Here is a 23,412-nt window from a genome sequence, read left to right on the forward strand (position 1 = left end):
GTCCTGGGGCCCAACCCTGTCGCTGTTTCTGAGTAGCCGTGTGCTTTGGTAGTTAGAACTCTGGGTCTTCCTGTCTTCCTGGGTACTGAAGCCAGCCTACTTCTGGGGGTGGACTGAGTCCACTGGCTCCCAGGTCCCTCTACTGCCACCATAGCTGGATCTGGAAGGAAACCAGATTAAATCAGGAAGGGAAATTCACGTCTCTTCCAGGCTCCCTTCGGGCTACCCCTTATCGGGAGACCAATCTGATCTAAGGAAACTGGGGGGCGGGGGTGGGAAGCAGGCTGATCTCACAGGCCCAGTGCGCCCCGCCCCCCCCCCAGTATAATCACTAACATCCCAACCTATGGAGGCCTATGGAGAAGCCTCGCCAAGCTCTACTGGTAGCTGGTGAAATTGAGGACAGAATTGGCCTGACAGCACACAGCAGGTCATTAGAGCTATCACTTGGACAGATCTGTCCCGTTCTAAAGAGCCAAGTCTAGGAAGTGAGGTTTGTCCAGACCCCACCCCGCTCCTGCCCCAAGTCCAGAGACCTCTGGGACAGGCCCTGTCCTGGAGCTTCCACCCAGCCCCCTTGCTTGGTGTTGGAGAAACTGAGGCCCCGGGAGGCTCATGGCCTGCCCGAGCGCTGCCGCAGCAGTGGGCCAGACGCTGCTGTGCCAGAGGCTGGATAAAATGAATGAATGGAGAGCACACTGATGGAGGGGCCAGTAGTGGGTAGGTTGGTGAAGTAGACCCTGAAGCCCGGTGCCGGCTCTCCCCAGGTGGGGTGGGGCCCCGGCTACCCGGGAGGGCGGGGCCTCCCGGTAGGGCCCCGCCCCCGCCCCGCCCTCCCTGCAGAGCCACCGCGGGGGAACCCAGTTTCCGAGGAACTTTTCGCGGGCGCCGGGCCGCCACCGGGGCCAGGCCGGGACGCGAACGCGCGCAGCAGCGACAGCGGGCCGGGGCCAGCGGACGCGGCGCTCCCTGCGAAAGTCCGTACGCGGCGGCGGGCCCGGTGGGCCGCCCGGAGGAGGCGACTGCGCCATGGACGAGCCGCCCTTCAGCGAAGCGGCCTTGGAGCAGGCGCTGGCCGAGCCGTGCGAGCTGGACGCGGCCCTACTGACCGACATCGAAGGTACGTCAAGGGCCGGCTGGACTCCGCGCGAGTGTGGCGCGCCGGCGGCGACCGGCGGCGACCGGCCTTTGTCTCCCGGGCCCGCTCGGGGCGCGGGCACCGGCTCCGTGCTGCGTGCGCGGGGGCTTCCCGGCGCCTCTGGACAGTGCGCTGCGGGCCCCGGTGTCCAGACCGCGCCGAGCCTCCCTGCGCCCGCCCTGGCGTCTCGGGCCGCGCCTCGCCGGGTCCCTTGGAGGCTCCGGGCCGGGCACGTGCGCCTCTGGGAGTCCGGGGCCCCGCGCGGCGCAGCCAGTGAGTTCTCAACCCAGTGGCGGTCGCCGCAAGCCTGGAGACCTGGGTGTCGCCGAGGCCCCGCCCCTGACCCAGCTCTGACGTCAGCGCGGGGTTACTCACGGTCATTCCCTCCGGCCCGAGAGTTCAGCTCGGCGCCGAGCTCCTGCGCATGCGCGCGGCGCTTCCTCTTGTCCCTCCTCCCTGTCCCTTTCCCTCACGCCCCCGTCCGGTCTCCTAGTCCTAGATGGGCATCGCTTGGGCAAACATTTATTGAGCAACTACTCCATACCAAGCCGAATCCTCGGCACTGGGGATTCACACACCGATCTGGGCTTCTCGTTTTCTTGGGAGCACGGAAATCCTCAAGAAAACCCGCAGACGGATATTTAGTTGCGCGTTGGGGTGGAGCGAGGGTGGGGTGAGACCTCTTAGAGCCTACTTTAGAGCTGAGACTTGAGGGTCAGACCCGGGACCTACGGGGAAGGATGTTTTCCCAGCCAAGGATGTTTTCCCAGCCGCTGACGGGCTGGGCGGAGCCGGCACGGGTTCACTCACATCTTTGAAAGCATCTTATTTGCTAGACAAAGGAGGGGTTTGGGGACCCTGCAGCAGGTACCAGCTGGGAGGCTGTTGCCGCATTGTGTAGACGGGGCCAACCACAGACCCCAGCAGACGGCCCTCCGTGGTTGCTCTGTAGTTTTGGCAACGCTGGTTAAGTGGCTCTTGGTCGATGGGGGGACCTGAGGCCAAGAGGACAGGACTCAAACCTCCCACCGCATGGACAGACGTGTCCATGGAACCTGTGGCCACCTGGGGTTGGCAAAACAGACACATCTAAGTCACTCGCTCCTACTGCAGCCTTGATAGGATTGTGGGGATTTTCCAAAGCAGCCTTCCCCATCACTGTGCGCTGGAGTGATGAGCCCCAAACCTCAGACCCTGAGGATATGTGAGCCTGACTCCACTCAGAGTTCCACAAGGCCCAGGACCAGTAGTGCAGACTGAAAGGCACCATGACCAGGTGGTGAGGACCAGGGCTTTGGGGTCAGGACTTGAATCTGGACACTACTCACATACTTTGCTGTCCTGCCCAAGCTCTCTAAACCTCTAAGCCTCAGTTTCCTACTCGGGATGTGAATGCTTCCCTTCCTGGGGGAGTTGAGACAGTGGAATCAGGGCAGGTGTATCTCGGCCATGGGTCTGGCATAGACCTTTCTCACTGACTCATTTATAGAAACATGTGACCTGAGGCCCAAAGACCAGGCCCTGAAGCCCTTGGGGTATGGGGGCAATTATGCACCTGCTCTAATCTGGGAGAGAAGGGGGTAGACTGGGGCCTCTTGCTGGGGTGGACCTAGAGTTTGCCCACCGCAGCAGGAAATTTCTTGGTTTTTATCCAAACTTTCCGTTTTCCCCCTAATTGCACAATGAATCTCTTTGCATTGTAGAAAAATTAGAAAGTGCAGATGAGCAAAAAGAAGAAAATAAAATCTTCCTTAAACCGATCATGCAGAGATAGACTGTTAATTATGTGGGGATTGTTTTCTGGGGTGTGTGAGTGTGTGTGTGTGTGTGTGTGTGTGTGTGTGTGTGTGTGTGTTTTGGAACGGCTGGATACTCATGATCTGGTTCTTAAAAATACTACCATTGAGGGGCGCCTGGGTGTCTCAGTGGGTTAAAGCCTCTGCTTTCGGCTCAGGTCATGATCCCAGGGTCCTGGGATCGAGCCCCACATGGGGGGGGGGGGGTTCCTGCTCAGCAGGGAGCCTGCTTCCCTCTCTCTCTCTCTGCCTGCCTCTCTGCCTACTTGTGATCTCTGTCAAATAAATAAATAAAATCTTAAAAAAAAAACTACCATTGAGATATATTTTACCTGCCCTAAGATTTACCCATTTTATTTTTATTTTATTTTTTAAAATTAATTAATTTATTTATTTGACAGAAATCACAAGTAGGCAGAGAGGCAGGCAAAGAGAGAGGAAGGGAAGCAGGCTCCCTGCTGAGCAGAGAGCCTCAATCCCAGGACCTTGGGATCATGACCTGAGCTGAAGGCAGAAGCTTTAACCCACTGAGCCACCCAGGCGCCCCAGATTTACCCATTTTCAGTGTACAAGAAGTTGTTACATTGACCAAGCTGTTGACCATCACCAGTTAGTTCTAGAACATTTTCATTGTCACAATAAGATCCTTTCTGCCAACTTACATCTGCTCCCTGGTCCACACCCGGCCCTAGGAAGCCGCTGATCTATACTTTTAAAAATTAGAACAGGGTCCATTGGCTCACAGCAGATTATAACCTGCTTGGTTCCGTGTCAACAGCCAGACCACAGCCAAGGTCCCTCGTTTATCCACCAAGCCCCCCACTGGTGGACATCCACGCTGTTTTGTTTTCATAAACTGTACTGCAGTGGACCCCAGCCCAATCTGTGCGTGCACGGGTCCTCCTTTAGATCCATAGGCGGAGGCTCTGGGAGGGGAATTGATGCTCAGACGCCAGGCCTCCTTTTGAGGCTCTTACCTGCCCTTGGAGCGAGGCAGATTCAAGATCTAGAGAGAGTGACTTGGGGGTGGGAAGGCAGGGCCGGAAGGTCTCCAGGTCCCCTGAGAGGAAAGAGGATTGAGAGGTGGGCCAGGCAGGGCTCGAGCTCCTGGAAGGGTAGATGGACTGGGTCCTGGAGGCAGTGGGGAGTTTTGAGGGGATCGGAGCAGGCCAGTGCTGTGCCTGGGTTATACGTGGGAAGCTTCCCCAGACAGCTGGGGTAGAGGACCACAACACAAACAGGGACCACCAATGGAGCTCTGACTGTATGTATCCCAGGCTCCTAGCTGACCAGTGATCCCTCCTGACAACCCTAAGTGGGTAGACTTAAGATCTTCATCTTACAGGTGAGTGCCTTGAGGTGCACAGAGAGGTTAAGTGACTTGCCTGAGGTCACACAGCTAGAACATTCCAGGGCTAGGATTCGAACTCGGGCTGTGGACTCCTCTAAGAGTCGGGGTGGGGGCAGAAAGCAGTAAAATGGAGAACCTGGGGTACCTGAGTGGCTCAGTCAGTTGAGCACTGACTCTTTTTTTTTTTTTTTTTAAAGATTTTATTTATGTATTTGAAAGAGAGAGAATGAGAGGGAGCGAGCACGAGAGGAGGCAGGGTCAGAGGGAGATGCAGACTCCCTGCTCAGCAGAGAGCCCAATGTGGGACCTGATCCTGGGCCTCCAGGATCATGACCTGAGCTGAAGGCAGTTGCTTAACTCACTGAGCCACGTGGGTGCCCCTGAGCATACTGACTCTTGATTTCGGCTCCAGTTGTGATCTCAGGGTCGTGAGATGGAGCCCGGTGGCTGCTCTGCAGGGAGTCTGCGTCTCTCCCTTGCCCTCTGCCTTTCCCTGAAACTGCTCACCTACACTCCCGAGCTCTCTCTCTCTCTAATAAGTCTTTAAAAAAAAAAAAAAAAGTGATCAGGGAACCCAGGAGACTGCTCCACTTGGGGCTCTGCTGGGGGCCTGAGAGTAGGTCATGAAGGGGTCAGAGGCCAAGCGGCCGCCTCCCCCTCCCAGCCCAGAGCGCGGCCTTGGAGTCATGAGACTGAGGACTGTCACCTGGGAGCCCGCCAAGGGCCTTAGCCCCACCCAGCCCTGCTGCCTGCCTTTGCCAAGCCCTCTGTCATGTGAATGGGTTTTGGGGTGGAGCTGCCAGCAGGAGCCCTTAGCTCTGTGGGTGAAGGCGTTAACCTGGCTACCGTGACCTCTGGTTTGCATCGTCCCCTGGGGCTTCCTGGGTTGCTCTGTGCTTTGGGGTCCCTGGTGGCTGCGGGCGGGCGGCGGGGACAGGAGGGCAGTCCTGTGCTATGTTGGGGGTTATTAAGCACTTGCCTCTCTGCTGATTCATTGATCGGATCTTGCACATGCTTTTAGGTGCAGAAGAGGCACGCAGAGATGGGGTTCTGGCTGGGGGCCTTCCTGGCTACCAGGGGGGTGCTGGGCCCGACCGAGGAGTCGTTTTGTGGGCTCTGGTTTGTTTGAAGCCTTGGTGGTGCTATTTGTCTGTCCTCTGCCTGGATGCCTCCACCTTTGTTCTTTGTCATATACTGGGGGTCCTCCAGGCCAGGGTAGCCTTCCTAGACCTCAGTCCTCCCCCGTCCTGCCATCCCTCCCAAGATAAACCACAGGAGAGCCTGCTCCTAGGGCTATTTTCTGGGTCTAGGCCAGTCCCTGACCCCACGCCTCTCCCCATGGTATCTCATGCCCTGTTCTTTTGCCCAGTCCCACCAAGCTTGGGCCCTTCTTAGAAAACATCCCGAGGGGTTCCTGGGTGGCTCGGTTGGTTAAGCGTCTGACTCTTGGTTCCAGCTCAGGACATGATCTCAGGGTCGTGAGATCGAGCCCCGCATTGGGGCCCAGCGTGGAGCCTGCTTAAAATTCTCTCTCTCCCTTTCCCTCTGCCTCTGTCCATGGACCCCATGTGCACTGCCTCTCTCTCAAAAAAAAAAAAAAAAAAGAAAAGAAAAGAAAACACAGCTCAGGACTGCTTTCCACTCAACTCCCAGCTCCAGGCATATAAGCATATAAGCCCTCAGTTCCCAAACAGCCATGGCTCCCCAGTGCCCCCAGGGCGATGATGTTCCCTTGTGTTGGCCCTGCCTTCCAGACCTGCACGGTATGTGGGACCTGTCTCTTTGGGGAGCGGAGAAAAACATGCTGGGAGTGGGTTGAGGTGTCTGGGAGTTACCTCCTGCCCGATGGTCACCTCGCTGGACACAAACATCCTTGGTGACCTGGTCAGCCCCAGGCAGGGGTCACCGCCAGGCAGAGGCCTGGGATCTGGACTTCGCCTGCCAGCAGGGGCAGTTTAGGTGGGACTGGCTGCGCGTGCCAGAGAAGTGTCTGTGCCATTGTCTTCTGCCCACCACATGTGCATGTGCATGTGCCCTTTGATCCCCAGACCCGACTAGGACGGCATACGTGTGAGACCTATGTCCCCTGCGGCTCCACGGACAGGAGCGGGGAGAGCCTTAGAAATGGATTTGGGCCTCTTGGGAAGGAGGGTGTTTGAGGCTGGATCCAGGCGTGTGGGTCCCTTGCTGGGTTTGGGACTTGGTGGGAGCGGGCGCAGGGAGGGGAGGTCCATCCCACCTGGCAGAGTTGGTGACCTTGGAGAGCCCACCCTGACCTGGAACCCTGCCCAAACTCACCCCCTGCCCTCATATGACCCAGCAAGCCTTTCCCTCCCAGTCGCATGCCAGGGCTACCCCTCCTAGGACTCTGGGGTTCCTGTTGGAGCTCAGGGGTCTTCGGATTCAACCCCTGTTGTGTGACCTTGAACAGGGGGCTTGACTTCTCTGAGCGTCGAGTTCTCATCAGTGTACTGGGAATAATAATAGAACCATCTTCTTGGAGTTGTGGGCATCAGATGAGCTCATTTAGGTCAAGGGCTTAAGCAGCACGTAGTAGGCCCTCAACCAGTTTTCATCATTTAGAGCACTTACCTGGCACCTAATGGGTTTAGCTTAACAAATGTTGCCAGATTATCCAAGGATCCTGTGTTCGAAGCTTCTATAGGCTATGGTTTCAGGTTCTCAGCAGCCACCATTTGATTCTGGGTCTTTGCTTGGGAGACAAGGTGGGGCTGGTCAAGGTTAGTGGGGAGCAAGCACCCTGTCCTTAGCTACCATCACAGATAGAGAGAGTGCGGGAGGCCTGCGTGGCTCAGTCGGTTAAGCATCTGCCTTCGGCTCGGGTCCTGATCCCAGGGTCCTGGGGTTGAGTCCCACCTTGGGAATCCTTGCTCAGCAGGGAGTCTGCTTCTCCCTCTCGCTCTGTCTCTGCTTGTGTTTCCTCTCTCACTGTCTCCCTCTCTCTATCAAATAAATAAATAAAATTTTTTAAAAAATAAATCTTTTAAAAAATAAATAAAGATAGAGTAGAGCTGGAAGGAAACTTCGAAATGCCTTTGTCACCTCCTCACCCAAAGCACAGATGAGGACCAGAGGCCTTGAAACACCTGACTCACCATAACCCCCTAGGCTGCCCAGCCTGTGTGGCTCAGGCCTGGTGGTAACGGATGGGTTTGAAGGAGCTAGAGACCACTGAGAAGCAGCGGGAAGGCCAGACCCAGCAGGGATTGCTTCCCAGGCCAAAGAATCGAGCTGGCAGAGGAGGGCAGAGCAAGCAGGTGTTTCTGAGCCTCTGGTCATCCTTGATAGTTCACTGCACAAAACACCTCAAAGCAGGCAGCCTTGGAAATACAAATTAAAACGCCTTTGGGGTTCCAGTCACACAGCTCTCCGGGGCTAAGCAAAGCAACCAAAAGTAAATAAAAATTACAAAACCCAATGCTGGTGACGCAATGAGGAAATGGGGACATGTTGCAGGGGAGGTTGTAAAGGGGTTTCTCTTTTCCAGAGAGCAGCCCAGCAACTCTAAAACAGCGTGTTCCCTTTGAACCCATGCCTCCACTTCAGATTTAAAACAGGCTGCGGGGAAACAACCCCAAAGGGGGAAATAGATAAAATTTGTATAAAGAAATGCGCAGCACTGCTATTTAGACTGGGAACGGTTGCTTAGCAGTAGGGCACTACTCCCGGATTGCCACTGTCTCCAGCCTCTGGGTCGGTTTTCAGCTGCCAGAATGAGAAGTCTGTGCCCCGAGCCCACACCTAGGACAAGATGTCTGAGTTGGGGCTGACCAGCATCTTTTTAATGGCCCTCTTACCGGTCATGTCCAGGGTCGTTTGGTCTGGGGAAATGGGACCTAGTGTGTGGGGTGACACAGATGGGAGAATCTGAGAAGGTAACACCAGAACAGGTTTTGAAAGAGGAACAAGAGTTTGGTGGGTGGACAGAGGGTAGTGGGAAGGACAGCCCTGGCAGTAGGAACAGCTTGGCTGAGAGCCCGTGGCTGCAGACCAGCAGTGGGGTGGCGGCTGGCTGGCTCTCGTCCCCTCTAGACTCAACCTTGTGCTGAGCGATGCTGGGGTCACTTGCTGGTTCAGGCCCTGGCCCTTTCTTGAGGGACTCCCCGCCAAAGCCTGGCCGCTAACAGTGGTCAGGAAGGTCTCTGGGAAGGGGCAGTGCCCGAGTGGAGCCTTACTGCGCTTCATGCTGCCGCCTCTCCCGATCCTGCCCTCCGCACACGCCTCCTCACCGGAGAGAAGTGCTGCCAGCAGGTTGGGGCACAGCCAGGCTGGAGCTGGGGCTCCCTCCCGTCTCTGGCAGGCTGGAGCTGATGAGTGTGTCTCTGGGGTTGGTGGACCCGGCTTGGAGTCCCAGATTCTCTGCTTGGCAGTGGTGGGCCCTCAGACACACACGACCTCTCTCTGAGCCTTAGAGTCCTTGCCCAGCTAGAGGGCCCGTGCCCAGGTACCCCTGGGGCTCCCGCCATGGGCCCATCCCATTCCGGGAAAAGCCAGCACACGCTTGCACCTCCAGGCAGGCCTGAGTGCACAAAGAGCAGTCTGTCCCTGTTGCATACATGACTAGCTGAGGACATGCAACCCTGCTGACCTGAGTCCTCGGGAGGATGGCGGAGGCACTGTGAGGAGCAGCAGGCTCCCTGGGATGCCGGCTGAGCGCCCCACCCCTGCCATGTGCCCTTCATGAAGCGGCTGGAGGTGGAACGTTCCAGGGGTCCCATAAGCCCTGTCCCATGCCCTCTCCTGTGCCGGTGCTGCTGTATACCCTTCATTCTTCTTCACATTTGTGTGACCCTTTGCGATTTGCATTGCACTGGGCAGTTTGCAAACTTTCCTGCCCATTTCCTGGAGTGTTGGCATCCTTGTGACAGATAAGCTTGTGTTGGATTCCCAGCTCCTTGGCTGCCTCCCCGACCTCTATCCCCTCTTCGCTTCTTCTGTTCCAGTTGCACTGGCCTCCTTGCTGTCTCGTCTTCCTCACACCAAGCTCACTTCTACCTCAGGACCTTTGCACTTGCTGTTCCTTCTGCCCCGGACATTCTTCCTCCCTCTTGCCCATTCCTGTCATTCAGGCCCCTGCTCAGATGTTGCCTCCTCAGAGAGGCTCGCCGATCATCTCATCTATAGTGGCCCCTCACATTCTTTTTAGACTGCCTCAGTTTCTCCATGGTGCCCATCACCATCTGCCCCTACCTTCCTCCATGTATGTGCAGACCGTTGGTCCCTGGAACATAAGCTCCATGAGGGAAGGTCTTTGTGCTATGTCCCTGTGCCCCAGTGCCTGGCAGAGGCCTGACACACAGAGGACACTTAAGACAGTAGAGGGGCGCCCTGGTGGCCCGGTTGGTTAAACAGTTGACTTTTGATTTCAGCTCAGGTCATGATCTCAGGGTCGTGAGACAGAGCCCTGAGTCCAGCTCTGTGCTCTGCGCAGGGTCTGCTTAGGACACTGTCTCCCTCTACCCCTCCCCCTTACGCTTTCTCTCTTTCTCTCTCTCTCAAATAAATAAATAAATCTTTTAAAAGGGGGGGGAAAAGGCAGTAGATATTGTCAGAGAAAAAAATCTGGGCATCATGGACCAGGCCGGGTGAGTAAGGTGGTGAGCTCCCTGTCCTGGGAAGCATGCAAGCAGAGCTTGTTTGCGGTTCAAAGCCTCATCCAGGCTGGATGGGCTAGAGGCTCCTGTGATGATCAGAGCTGGGCTCCTGTGGCGTTGGGTCCTCCCAAGATTCCCATCATGGCCTCACAGAATAAACAGGCCAGAGGATAAAAGGCTGCCCCGCATCTGCCTTCCAAAGGAGGTTTGGAGGTAGAGCCGGGTGGGGGGGCGGAGGTGCTGCTCAGGTTTCCTGTTGGGCCCTGATAGAATCAGGGCAGGACTGGAAAGGAGAGGATAAAGGAGGAATCCAGGCCTGGGGAGCAGGTGGGGTTTGAGGGGGTGTGAGGTGGGCCACCTGAGGCCAACGGTCTACGCCCCCTCTTCCCTGTATTCCAGGAGGGCATGCAGGAGCTGCACAGGCCTTCTGAGTCTCTCTCTATGCTGGAGGCCCAGCACTCAGCTTGCGGGACAGTGGCCCATGAGCTGGGGGACGTGGCCAGTCTTTTGGGGCCCGCTGTCCTGGCTCCCAGGTCTGGGAGTGGGCACCTCTCTTGCTTCACCCCTGTCCCAGCGCAATTTACTCTCCATAAAGCAATCGCCACTAAATGTGTATGGAGTTCCGACTTGAACATTTCAAGTATTGGGCAACTCACTCCCTGCCTTAACAGTTCTAGACCATTCCGGTAGCTGCAAAGGGACTAACCTTTATTGAGATCTTGCTGAATGCTGGGTACTTCATGCACTTGCTTTTTTTTGGAGAGAGAGAGAGAGAGAGAGCTTGCGCAAGCGGTAGGAGGGGCGGGGGCAGGAGCAGAGGGCGGAAGGAGAGAGAGAATCTTAAGCTGGCTCCACATCCAGTGCAGAGCCTGACACTGGGCTCAATCTCACGACCCTCAGGTCATGGCTGGAGCAGAAATCAAGAGTTGGATGTTTAACCGACGGAGCCACCCATACACTTGCTCTTTTATTATTTTTTTATTTTTATTTTATTTTATTTTTATTATTTTTTTATTTTCATTTTTGTTGTTAATATGTCGTGTTACATGAGTTTCGGGCGTACGATATAGTGATTCAGCATTTCTCTACATTACTCAGTGCTCATTGTGCTAAGTGTCCTCAGTCCCCGTCACCTGCTTCACCCATCCTCCACCCAACTCCCCTCTGGTCACTGTCAGTTTGTTCTCTAGAGTTAAGAGTCTGTTTTCTCATTTTGTCTCTTTTTCCTTGGTTTGGTTATTTAAATTCCATATACGAGTGAAATATGGCACTTGTCTTTCTCTGACTTATTTCACTTCGCATTCTGCTCTCTAGATCCACCCATGTTGTTGCAAATGACGAGACTTCATTCTTTTTGATGGCTGAGTAATATTTCATTGTGTATGTGTGTACACACAACATCTTCATTCATTCATCATTGATGGACAACCTAGGCTGCTTCCATAATTTGGCTTTTGTAAATAATGCTTGCCCTTCTAGAACCCCAGTGCTGTTACCTCTGGGAGACGAGGGATTGAGGCTCAGAGAAGGGGAGTGATCTGCCTGGCGTTACACGGCAAATGAGGCTCCGAGGGAAGGTCGGCCCCTGGGCTGTGTGTGGGACGAGGTGGGCTGTGGGGCTTGGTCTCGAATTTCCAGCCCCAGTGTTAGCTCGGACTCCCAGCTTCTGCGGGAATAGGCTGACGGATTCAGCTCCGGGGGAGAGTGAGATGGGGGATTAGGGAAAAGCTAACCCCTGCCTCAGAATCCTTTCCTGACTCCTGCTACCCTCAGGGGGACCTTGGCCCTTCTCCCTGCCACCTCCTCAGGATGGAAGGGGGGCAGAGCCCAAAGATGCGAGGAATAGAAAACAAAGGCGAGAAAATGTGGTGAAAGGAAGAGTAGGATGAGACAGGAAGTGGGCAGGCAGGGCTTAACCCCTCAGGGCTGCCTCTGTCTCTGGCCTGAGAAGTCTCAGGCAAGTATGTACTTGTCGGCCCTGCTGTATTCTGGGCTCCACAGCTGGGGAACGTGGTAAGGAAGAACAGAGCCATGAGGGTCTGCTTTTGAAACTCCGGCCTGGAATTCAGGCCTCGGTGTCTAACCTGTCTTCAGTTACCCGAGTGAGGTCAGAGCCTTTCCAATAGCAATGCTTTGTTTTGTGGTTTGGGGGATGTGGGAGAGTGTGAGCACCCACCAGCTGAGGAGAGAAGGAGGTGGAAGTGCTAGAGGAGAACTTCCTTATCCTTGGCGCCCCCTACAAAGCCATGGAAAGTTCTAGAAAGATTGGGAACTGGATGCGTGTGAGGGAGATGAGGCTCCGTTTCCTTGTTTAGGTTGGTGGAGAGGGAGAGAGATGGGGGCTGGAGTCCCTCCTGGCCCACGCTGCTCAGTGGCCAAGCCCGCCTGCCCAGGATTCAGCCCCCCGCCGGGGCCACAGGAGACTGGGGGCCAGAGGAGGGGCAGGTTGAAGGCTGGGGCAGGACTTGCTGATGGTCTGTTTGGCCACGAAAGCTCAAGCTGACAGCCTGGGCAGTTGGCCATGCTTTGTTCATCTGTGTGTGGGTTGAACTTTGACCTACTCAGAAGGGCGGGGGGCAGTCCTAGGTACCTCCTCAAACGACCCCCAGAGCCTGTCACCCTGGGACTGACACCCCTGGCTGGCTTCCTCACCTTGTGTCCCAGGGATTGGGTTGCCTCTTGGTCTCCCAGGTCCCTACAGTGAACAAGTGAGTCACACTTGACCCGGTGATTGCTGGGGGCAGGTTGTGAGACTTGGAAGTCTGGGAAGTCTTCACTGACCCCCTTCCCCCTATCCCAGACCCAGATCTCTCTGCAAAAGGACAACTGTCCAAAGACAGAGGAATCAGGTTCAAGTATTAAGTGCATGTGTACTTTGGGATAAGGGTCTCCCTTCCTCTCTCTGAGTCTCAGTTTCCCAGCAGTGACCTGTTATCAGGCGTCCATGTGGTGGAGGGTGGCCCCATGCTGGGGCTGCCCCAGGAAGGGGAGGTCCCTGCACCCACCACCAGGCAGCCCTTGGCCTTAATTCAGCGCTTCGTGGTACTGAGCGCCTCACCCGTTTTCTCCTTTACTTTTTTTCCATTTGAGGCTAGGGAGATTTGATTATCCCATTGTCTAGAGAAGTAAACTGAGGCCTAGAGGTGGGGACCGGCACGGAATGCCAGGGATTTGGGAAGAGTGTTGGGGCATCCTTGCCTAGGTCGTCCCGGCCCGGCGCCCACTCCACCGCACTTCTTCGAGCTGCTAACGGAGGTGGTTGGAGCTGGCGGCGTAGGTGGGCCGGTGACCGCCAGTAACCCCCGCGGATGTCGGCGCGGAGTGGGTTAAGGGCCCGCGCCCGCGAGTAACCCCGGCCCCATTCAGCGCCGCGGGGTGAAACCCGAGCCCGAGCCGCCGTCGGGGGTGGGGCGGGGGCAGGGGCGGGGCCCTAGTGAGGCAGCGGCGCGGCCGCTCATTGGCCGCGCGCGCTCACCCCATGCCCGGCCCGCGGCCCCGGGGGGCGGGGAGGGGCGGGGCCTGCCGGGGCTGGGGCGGGGCTGGGGGCGGGGCGCTCCGCGGGCTTTATAGCGCCGCCGAGCCCTGACAGGTGAAATCGGCGCGGTGCGGAGACCGGCAGGCCAGCGGCCGGGACGCCCCGAAGGGGCGGCGGGCGCGGGCCGCGGAGCCATGGATTGCACGTTCGAAGGTATTTTTGGAGGAACCCCCCACCCCTTTATCACAGAGCCTCCACCTCCGCTGCGGGGTCACCATCCCCGGTTTCCTCAGAGGGGGGGCGTGTGTGTGCAGTGGCCGTGGAACTGCCGGCGTCCCAGCCGAAAGAGCGGGTTCCGCAGGGGGGCGGCTCCCGCTGGAGTTGGTGGGCCACCCCCACCCGCAGTAGTTACCCCCACCCCCGCGTTTGGGGTGAGCGTGGCGTTACCGAGACCTCCGCCCCCACTGGGGCAGCGGTGGGGGGGGAGGAGGAAGAAGCGGGGAGGATCCCAGTTGTCCCTGCTCCCCAGAGCCAAATCCCGGACCCCAGTCCCGGATTCACTCAGCTTTTCTTTCAGGGCCTCAGTTTCCCCATCTGTCAGAGGAGCTCAGGAGGGCCGGGGTCAGGGGTGGGGGGCCCTGCTGGTGTAAGAACTGCAAGCCTTCAGGACCTGTTATGTCCTGGAGCGCCCACGAGGTGTTTCCCATGGAGGGTCCGGGGACCGAGCCTGGCACCCCATCTCTGAGGCTGTTGGAGGCCAGGGGGCTGTCCCCTCCCGCAGGAACGGCCCTGCCTCTGCACCTGGCAGGTGGCAGGAGGCAGGCAATCGTGAGGTGAGGGCCGCTGTGGGCCAGCTTCCTGCCCTGCCAAGCCTCCCAGCAGCCCTGCCATGAAGGGCGTCGTCCTTTTTTGTTGTGCAGATGAGGAAACTGAGGCCCAGTGAGGAGACTTTTGCCCCAGGTTGCACATCAAGTGGGCAGTTGGGCAGGGCTGGGAGCTCAGGGTAGGGATCTTGCAGGGCACTTTAACCCAGTGGGTGGCTGTCGCTAGTGGGTTAGAGGGCCCCAGGCCAACAGGCGGGCAGCTAGTTGCCCGCCAGCTGGGGGAGAGGCTGGAGCAGTGGCAGGGAGTGTGTCCCGGTCTGTACGAGGAGGCAGGAGTCAGGACAGCCAGCATTTGCTTTCATGGAGGGGAAACTGAAGCCCTGAATGGCCCGGTCCCTGGCTTGGCTGCAGGCATGGTCTGGGCCTGTGCCCAGAACCTGCAGGGACACACCGGTTGGCACACACGTGGCTGGCAGCTGGGTCAGCCCCAAGCCTCGGTCTGTTCCACGGAGGAATGGGTTGAGGTTGGCAGTTCTGAAGTCAGCCATTTGGGGCCCAAACCCCAGTTCTGCCTCAGCATAAGTGTGTGGCACTGACCTTGTCCAGCTCTTGTATGGGCTGCGGCGTACATGAGAAGCACCAGACGTTGCTCCCGATGTCACAGGTGCCCGAGACGTGGCCGTGTGTCCGGGAGCATGGGCTGGTGTGGATGGCTTTCTGTTTCCGCACCGCTGCCCCACACGTCCAGTTGTGTGGACCGGAGGCACGAAGTGCGTGATGCCCGGTGCAGAGGCCAGCTCCCGCCCTCCTGTTGTTCTCACAGCCTCTTCTCCTTCCTCCAGACATGCTGCAGCTCATCAACAACCAAGACAGCGACTTCCCTGGCCTGTTCGACCCACCCTATGCCGGCGGCGGGGCAGGGAGCACAGGCCCTGCCAGTCCTGATGCCAGCACCCCGGGCAGCTTGTCCCCATCTCCTGCCACAATGAGCTCCCCACTCGAAGGCTTCCTGGGGGGACCCAAGGCGACACCTCCACCCTTGTCCCCTCCCCAGCCTGCACCCACCTCCCTGAAGATGTACCCCTCTGGGCCTGCCTTCTCCCCTGGGCCTGGTATCAAGGAGGAACCAGTGCCGCTGACTATCCTGCAGCCCCCGACCCCGCAGTCCCTGCCGGGGTCCCTCCTGCCCCAGAGCTTCCCGGCCCCAGCCCCACCACAGTTCAGCTCTGCCCCTGTCTTGGGCTATCCCAGCCCCACGGGAAGCTTCTCCGCAGGTAAGGGGGGTGGTTTGGGGGGAAGGGGACCACAGGAGCACAGAGAGCAGGGTCTCCCGTGGCCTCAGTAGAGGAATTTGCAGGCTTTAGAAACGGGGCCTCAGATGCCCGTTACTAGCAGTACTTGTAGGTTCTTGTCATTGTCGGGTGAAGACTTGCCTCCCACTCTGCCACGGTGGCCACCTCAGTGCCGCCCTTCCAGGGACAAATGCGTGGCTGGAAAGCTAGCACACCCGCATCAGAGCCGCAGGTGGGGGTTGTCCCCACAGGAAACTGAAGCCATGAGGGCTGATGACTCATCCCGGGTCATAGGGTGATAGGGCCCCGAGGGGTGGGTTGAAAGTGGGTTAGGGCGGCCTGTGCCCGCAGCCCCAGCCTTTATCTCTGCAGGGACCCCTCCAGGGAGCACCCCGCAGCCGCTGCCTGGCCTGCCACTGGCTTCCCTGCCAGGGGTCCCGCCCGTCTCCTTGCACACCCAGGTCCAGAACGCGGCCCCCCAGCAGCTGTTGACGGCCACGGCCAACCCCACGGCAGCCCCTGGAACAACCACGGTGACCTCGCAGATCCAGCAGGTCCCGGTGAGGCAGTCTGGCCAGGCATCAGGGAGGGGGCAGCCCCCGGTCCCCAACTCAGCAGCTCTTGGCTGAGGCTGTTCCCTGTCCCAGGTCCTGCTGCAGCCGCACTTCATCAAGGCAGACTCGCTGCTCCTGACGACCATGAAAACAGACATGGCAGCCACCGTGAAGGCGGCGGGTATCAGCTCCCTGGCCCCCCGCACGGCTGTGCAGACGGCGCCCTTGCAGGTGGGTGTCGTGGGCGGGGCAGGAGGCCCGGGCTCCGTGCCTGAGCACGCCTGGCTGGTAACGCGCCCCTGGCCCTTCAGACCCTGGTGAGCGGAGGAACCATCCTGGCGACAGTGCCACTGGTAGTGGATGCCGAGAAGCTGCCCATCAACCGGCTGGCGGCTGGTGGCAAGGCGCCGGGCTCGGCCCAGAGCCGTGGGGAGAAGCGCACGGCCCACAACGCCATTGAGAAGCGCTACCGTTCCTCCATCAACGACAAAATCGTCGAGCTCAAGGACCTGGTAGTGGGCACTGAGGCGAAGGTGTGGGCAGTGGCGTTCAGAGGCACATTCCGGGGCGACCCTGGGGAAGCAGGGGACTGGAAGAACCAAAAGGCTTGGGACTGAGCCTGGGCCCTGGGCTTCAGCCTGTTTGGGCCAGTGATTCAGCTGAGCTTTATGGCGGGTCCCCAGCATGCCAGGGGTGCATCGGGGCCCTGGGGACATCAAGGGAACAGGCAGACAAAAATCCTGCTGTCCAGAGACGGATGTTCTAGTGGGGGACAGGGGGACGATACACACAGTAGAGAAGTAAGCGTTAGAGCCGCCAGATGGGGAGAAGTGCTGAGGAAGAAATCCACAAGGGGAGAGAGACGATGAGGCTACACGTCGCAAGCACATCACAAATGTGACATGACAGCAGCAAAGACCTGAATGAGGGGAGGGCGTCAGCCAGACACTGTTGGTGTCTGGCTGTTGGGTGCCCTTGACATAAGAATCCTCATGTCTGTCCTGGGCGATGGGTTCTACTAGGGGAAGAACATTCCACTTAGAGGGAATAGCAAGTGCAATGGTCCTGAGGCAGCGGTGTTGTGAAGTAGCCCCCCCTTGCTTGGGGGCCCACTAGCGAGGCCTGACCAGCCCCCCTGTGCCATCTGCCTCCTACCCCACGCAGCTGAATAAGTCTGCCGTCTTGCGCAAGGCCATCGACTACATCCGCTTTCTACAACAGAGCAACCAGAAGCTCAAGCAGGAGAACCTGAGTCTCCGCTCTGCTGCCCACAAAAGCAGTGAGTCCTGGCCTCACCCTGCCCCCTGGATCTGCACCCCACCCCCCCAACTCCCACTCCCATCCCTTAAGCCCTAACCCTACAAGGGCCTCAGCCCATCCTTTGGCCCCAACGTGGCCAACTCCCATTTCCCCCTCTCCCCTGCCCTAAGCTGATTTGGAGTGGGCTATCTAGCCTTCACCCCCAGCCCTGCTCCTTTCTGGCCTACAGAGTCTCTGAAGGACCTGGTCTCAGCCTGTGGCAGCAGAGGAAACACAGAGGTGCCCATGGAGGGCATGAAGCCCGAGGTGGTAGACACACTGAGCCCGCCTCCCTCGGACGCTGGCTCGCCATCTCAGAGCAGCCCCTTGTCCCTCGGAGGCAGGAGTAGTGGCAGTGGCGGCAGTGGCAGCGACTCGGAGCCCGACAGCCCAGTCTTTGAGGACAGCCAGGTTGGGCCCAGCCCTGTTCCCCACAGTCCTTCTCCGCTCGATATCTGAGCCCCAGGAAGCCCCAGGTCAGGAAAAGGCCCCTCACATAGCCCACCTCCCGTTTGACAGAAACACTGAGGCCTGCAGCTGTGTGGGTCCCACAGTAAGGCCCGGCGGAGGGCTGATCCCTCCTTCCCTGTAGCGGCCTCCCTGGGCCACTCCCGCTCTACCCTCGCTGACCCGCCTACCCCTACCAGGTGAAGCCCGAGCAACTGCTGTCCCCCCGCAGCCGCGGCATGCTGGACCGCTCCCGGCTGGCCCTGTGTGCACTCGTCTTCCTCTGCCTCTCCTGCAACCCCTTGGCCTCCCTGCTGGGAAGCCGGGGTCTCCCTAGCCCCTCAGATGTCAGCAGCACCTACCACGGTTCTGGCCGCAACATGCTGGGTGTTGAAAGCAGAGGTAGGACAGGTCCCCAGCACGGATCTCCTTGGCAGGAAGGGGTATGGGGGACTCTGGGAGTGTAGCTGGGGATCTGGATTTCCAGGGTGCTGTGTCCCTGGCCCTTCTGTCTGCCCCTAGACGGCCCTGGCTGGGCCCCGTGGCTGCTGCCCCCACTGGTCTGGCTGACCAATGGGCTGCTGGTGCTGGTCTCCCTGGCGCTTCTCTTTGTCTATGGAGAACCAGTCACGCGGCCCCACTCGGACCCTGCCGTGCACTTCTGGAGGCATCGCAAGCAGGCTGACCTGGACCTGGCCCGGGTAAGGGCCCAGATCCCCGGGGATGGGCTCAGGGGCTGGGGCAGGGCCAGGACCTGGGCAGCCCCTGGGGAGGTGCTGGGTGTCCCTTCTCTTCCCTTCCCCGCCCTGTCCTTCCTGCTCCTATCAACCCCTCAGACTCACGCTGATGGGGGACACCAGGGTCATGGTGGGGAGCCCGAGGTGGAAGGATCTTCAGAGCAGGAGGGGTAGCGTGTGTTCAGATCCTCTGATCCCCCTTTTCTCACCTGGAAAACGCTCATCGCCAGGGGGACTTTGCCCAAGCTGCCCAGCAGTTGTGGCTGGCCCTGCGGGCCCTGGGCCGCCCGCTGCCCACCTCCCACCTGGACCTGGCCTGCAGCCTGCTCTGGAGCCTTATCCGCCACCTGCTGCAGCGCCTCTGGGTGGGCCGCTGGCTGGCCGGCCGAGCTGGGGGCCTGCACAGCGACTGTGCCCTGCAGGCGGATGCCCGCGCCAGCGCCCGGGACGCCGCGCTTGTCTACCACAAGCTGCACCAGCTGCACACCATGGGTATGCCGGGCAAGGGACCGGGCCGGAGGGGCTCCCGCCGCCGCACCCCTGCCTCACGTCCTGCCCATCTTCCAGGGAAGTACACGGGCGGGCACCTCGCTGCTGCCAACCTGGCCCTGAGCGCCCTGAACCTTGCGGAATGTGCAGGGGACGCCGTGTCCGCAGCCGCGCTGGCCGAGATCTATGTGGCCGCCGCGCTGAGGGTCAAGACCAGTCTCCCGCGGGCCTTGCATTTTCTGACAGTGAGTGGGTGGGGGACCGGTGCGGACCCGGCCGGGGGCTCCCTGGGCAAGGTGCTCATAGGAGGAGGCAGTTGGTTACTAGGTGGGGTGGGGAGGACTCCAGGCCCAACTGGGCTCTCAGCCGTGGGGGTGGGTTCGAGTCCCTGGCTGGGTCCAGGGTGACAGCCCAGCTCCCCTCCCCCACAGCGCTTCTTCCTGAGTAGTGCCCGCCAGGCCTGCCTGGCACAGAGCGGCTCGGTGCCTCTTGCCATGCAGTGGCTGTGCCACCCCGTGGGCCACCGTTTCTTCGTGGACGGGGACTGGGCCGTGTGCAGCGCCCCGAGGGAGAGCCTGTACAGCTTGGCCGGAAACCCAGGTGCTCTCTCCCCACCATGCCCATCCCCTGTTGCCCCGCGTCCTTTGTGGCCCATTCCCCTTCCTCATTTCTGCCCCGTCCCTTGTCCCTGCATCTCTGAATGTCCTTGCCCCAACTCCACCCCCGCCACCCCGTGTCCATTGTTGCTGTGGAGGCTGCAGGGGGCGGGAAGGCTGGGTCTGTCTCGTTGGGGCTCTTCAGAAACGAAGAGGGAGACAGGAATTTGGGGGCGGGTAGTTGATCTGGGAGCTGATCCCAGGCAAGACTGGTGTTGAGTAAGGAGATCAGACGGATGGAAGAGAGCTGGTAAAGGCGGGTTATTAAGCAGATTATAATGTCTGGGGTAGGTTTATCCTATCCAAGGGCACCTCGGGGCACTTACCTGTCCCACTTGTGTGCCCAGGAAAGGGCCGGTGGTTGGAGAGGTGAATGTGGAGAGGAGGGGTGGGGCCCTTCCTGCCCCCGGCCCGCTCACCCACTCCCGGCCCGCTCACCCACTCCTCCCCACAGTGGACCCCTTGGCCCAGGTGACTCGGCTGTTCCGAGAGCATCTCCTGGAGCGAGCACTGAATTGTGTCGTTCAGCCCAGTCCCAGCCCTGGATCAGCTGATGGAGACAGGTGAGTGACCCTGAGCCTAGAGTCTGGGAGTGGCTGTGTCCAGGGCCATGGGTGGCGGGCCTGAGCCGGGCTGCTGTCCACCTGCTGTGTGGCCTGAGGCACCTCTCAGTTCCTCCCTGGGTCTGCCTCCCCAGAGGCTTGCCAGGAAGAGACAGAGCTGGGAGGTCAGGCTGTGCTCTGGTGGGAAGGCGGGAGGACCCCTGGCCTCCCGTCCTGACAGCCGGGTCTCACTCCTGCCACAGGGAGTTCTCCGATGCCCTGGGGTACCTCCAGCTGCTCAACAGCTGTTCTGATGCTGCTGGGGCTCCTGCCTGCAGCTTCTCCATCAGCTCCAGCATGGCCACTGCCACCGGTGAGCCCCCCCAGACCCCCCGGGACCCCCGCCTCGGGCCCAGCTCCGCACTGGCTCAGCCTCAGCTGCAGTGTGGCTCAGCTTCAGGGAGCCTCCCCCACACCCCTGCTCCCTGCAGGCACAGACCCCGTGGCCAAGTGGTGGGCCTCCCTGACAGCTGTAGTGACCCACTGGCTGCGACGCGATGAGGAGGCGGCCGAGCGGCTGTACCCGGTGGTGGAGCACCTGCCCCGTGCCCTGCAGGAGTCTGAGTGAGTCCAGGCCGGATTCTCCCTGCCAACCACTTCCCCCCCCCCCAGCACAGTGCTGCCCCCCAGCCTTTACTCTGCACGGCTGGGGTCTTGTGAAGCCAGAACCAGGGCAGTGGGAGCTTACTGAGGGCCTAGGCCCTGTCTGACCATCGGTCCTCTGCCCTGGCCCCAATAGGAGACCCCTGCCCAGGGCAGCTCTGCACTCCTTCAAGGCTGCCCGGGCCGTGCTGGGCCGCGGGAAGGCAGAGTCTGGCCCAGCTAGCCTGGCCATCTGTGAGAAGGCCAGTGGGTACCTGCAGGACAGCCTGGCCACCACCCCAGCTGGCAGCTCCATCGACAAGGTGAGGAGTGGTGCCAGGGGCCTGGCAGGTCTGGGTGGGGGTGGGGGTGTCACCACTTTTCCATCCCTGGCCATTCCCCCTTGCGCTGCAGAAGACTGTGGGGTTAGCCCTGCAGTACCGGCTGGGCTTGGGGGCCGCAGCTTGCCTTGCTTTTCTGGCTGAGGCTTGAGTTCAGGGGAGAGTGGCTGTCCCCCTCTGGCCCCAGCCTCCCCACCCCCAGGAGGGGTGGGGTGAGGGGTCTGGCAGAGCCCTCCTTGGAGGCGGCTCCTGTGGCAGGTGGCAGGCGTGGGGGCCCGGAGAGGCGGGCGGCCCCGCGGTGCATTGCTGTTGCATTGCACGTGAGTGACGCGGGTGCAGTGCCTCGGCAGTGCAGCCCGGAGCCGGCCCCTGGCACCGCGGGCCCCCACCCGTCCCCTCCCACAGCCAGAGCCCCCTGTGAGCCCTGCACTGCACCCCACCCCCCACCCCAGGCCATGCAGCTGCTCCTGTGTGACTTGCTCCTGGTGGCACGAACTAGCCTGTGGCGGCGCCAGCAGCCGCCTGCTCCCACCCAAGCCTCGCAGAGCCCGGGCGCTGGGGCCCAGGCCTCCGCCCTCGAACTGCGCGGCTTCCAACGGGACCTGAGTGGCCTGAGGCGTCTGGCACAAAGTTTCCGGCCCGCCATGCGGAGGGTGAGTGCCCCCGGGGCCCTTTCCCCTCAGGTGCGGGGGGAGTGGGGGCCCGGCCTGAACCCCAACTCCTGGCCCTCTCCTGCCCAGGTGTTCCTACACGAGGCCACCGCCCGGCTGATGGCGGGGGCCAGCCCCACGAGGACACACCAGCTCCTGGACCGCAGTCTGCGGAGGAGGGCAGGACCCTGTGGCAAAGGTGAGTGGACGCTGCCCTGGTAGGGGTCCGTTTGGGCCCCGCCTACATCCCCCCATCCCCCACCTCCGGGTTGGGAAGGCCTGATGGATGCTGAGCACCCCTGTATGAAGAGGCAGAGACCGAGGAACTTCATGGTGGTTGCCAGAGGGCAATAGTCTGAGAAATCCACTGGGGGCCACTGCCACCTGTGGGATAGGCGACTGTGTCCGAGTGCCCTGTGTGGGGCAGGTCCTAGGAAGGGGATCTGAGGCTCCACTTGTGCCCCTGAGGTGGGCGGGGCTGGAGGGGTGGGGCCAGGTCCTGAGCCGACTCCCCCGTGTGTAGGCGTAGGCGCAGGGGCTGAGCTGGAACCGAGACCCACCCGGCGGGAGCACGCCGAGGCTCTGCTGCTGGCCTCCTGCTACTTGCCTCCCGGCTTTCTGTCGGCGCCGGGGCAGCGCGTGGGCATGCTGGCCGAGGCGGCGCGGACGCTCGAGAAGCTGGGCGATCGCCGCCTGCTGCACGACTGCCAGCAAATGCTTATGCGTCTGGGCGGCGGGACCACCGTCACCTCCAGCTAGATCTCTGTCGGCGGCCCCAGTGGGGCTTGTATGCCGGGCCGGAGCCTCGACGGCCAAAGGCAGCGCTGGAGACCCCAGGTGTCCGCGGCCCACCCATGTACTGCACTGTCTCCTGGGCGGATGGGAGGTACTCAGGGGCTTTTGTTGCCTCTTGACCTGGGAGGCCGGAGGGGGCGCGACACTACCACCCACCCCCCTACCCCCCACTGCAGCCCAACCCGATGGGCCACGGCCAGCGTGGTGCTGACCTCTGGTGGCCAATCGGGGGATTGCAGGGGCCGGGCAGGCCGCTGTGACCTTGCTCTGCAAAAGCCCAGTGGCTTTTCCCTCTCCTGTCTCGCAGAGGGGTACATTTCACTGAGCTGAGGGGGGCCTACGTGGCTTTCCCAGCCAGCTAAGGGGGTCCTACTCCAAGGCGCCTCTCTCCCTTCTGGGGAGATATGTACATAGTGTAGATCAGGGCGCACCAGCCTCCTGGCCTCTGAGGCTCAAGTGTTACTTTGCCTTTTGCAAACTTTATTTTCATAGGTTAAGAAGTTTTGTACAGAGAATAAAAGATGAAATTATTTATAATCTGGGTTTTGTTCCTTTGGGGAGGAGGGTGTGTACTTTAGCTGACAGACTAGCCCAGCAGAGGGAGGCCTTTGGGCCTCCCCCTCTCTTCCCACCTCAGCACCCAGGCAAAGGATTCCCACACCCATCAGTCCCAAGGGACCAGAATTTCCCCTTTGATGTGGGAGGCCTGTCGCTATGACCTCCAGGTGACCTGGATTCCACCAGTTTATGGACCACATGGTTGGGCTCT

General features: G+C 60.0%; 1 protein-coding gene across 4 annotated transcripts; it reads left to right on the forward strand.

The window, feature by feature from the left end:
- The first annotated feature begins 859 nt into the window (after nt 1-859).
- On the forward strand, nt 860-23,180 carry SREBF1 (sterol regulatory element binding transcription factor 1). Of its 4 annotated transcripts, XM_032841207.1 has the most exons (20): nt 860-1,120; nt 13,490-13,588; nt 15,042-15,473; nt 15,864-16,051; nt 16,139-16,276; nt 16,357-16,578; nt 17,210-17,324; nt 17,535-17,755; nt 17,992-18,193; nt 18,314-18,492; nt 18,759-19,020; nt 19,096-19,262; nt 19,449-19,617; nt 20,128-20,236; nt 20,479-20,588; nt 20,707-20,839; nt 21,015-21,180; nt 21,651-21,851; nt 21,939-22,047; nt 22,378-23,180. In XM_032841207.1, exons 1-20 carry the CDS (start codon nt 1,030-1,032, stop codon nt 22,605-22,607), a joined length of 3,543 nt encoding a protein of 1,180 aa, XP_032697098.1. In that variant the 5' UTR covers nt 860-1,029; the 3' UTR covers nt 22,608-23,180. The 4 variants fall into 4 exon arrangements, with proteins under 4 accessions (XP_032697098.1, XP_032697094.1, XP_032697095.1 ...); XM_032841203.1 differs by lacking the exon at nt 13,490-13,588 and having other exon boundaries at nt 861-1,120; XM_032841204.1 differs by lacking the exon at nt 860-1,120 and having other exon boundaries at nt 13,482-13,588.
- Nucleotides 23,181-23,412: the final 232 nt, after the last annotated feature.

The sequence above is a fragment of the Lontra canadensis genome, unplaced genomic scaffold (genome assembly GCF_010015895.1).
Source record: "Lontra canadensis isolate GAN:19392208 unplaced genomic scaffold, GSC_riverotter_1.0 scaffold122, whole genome shotgun sequence".
Lineage (NCBI taxonomy): Eukaryota > Metazoa > Chordata > Mammalia > Carnivora > Mustelidae > Lontra > Lontra canadensis.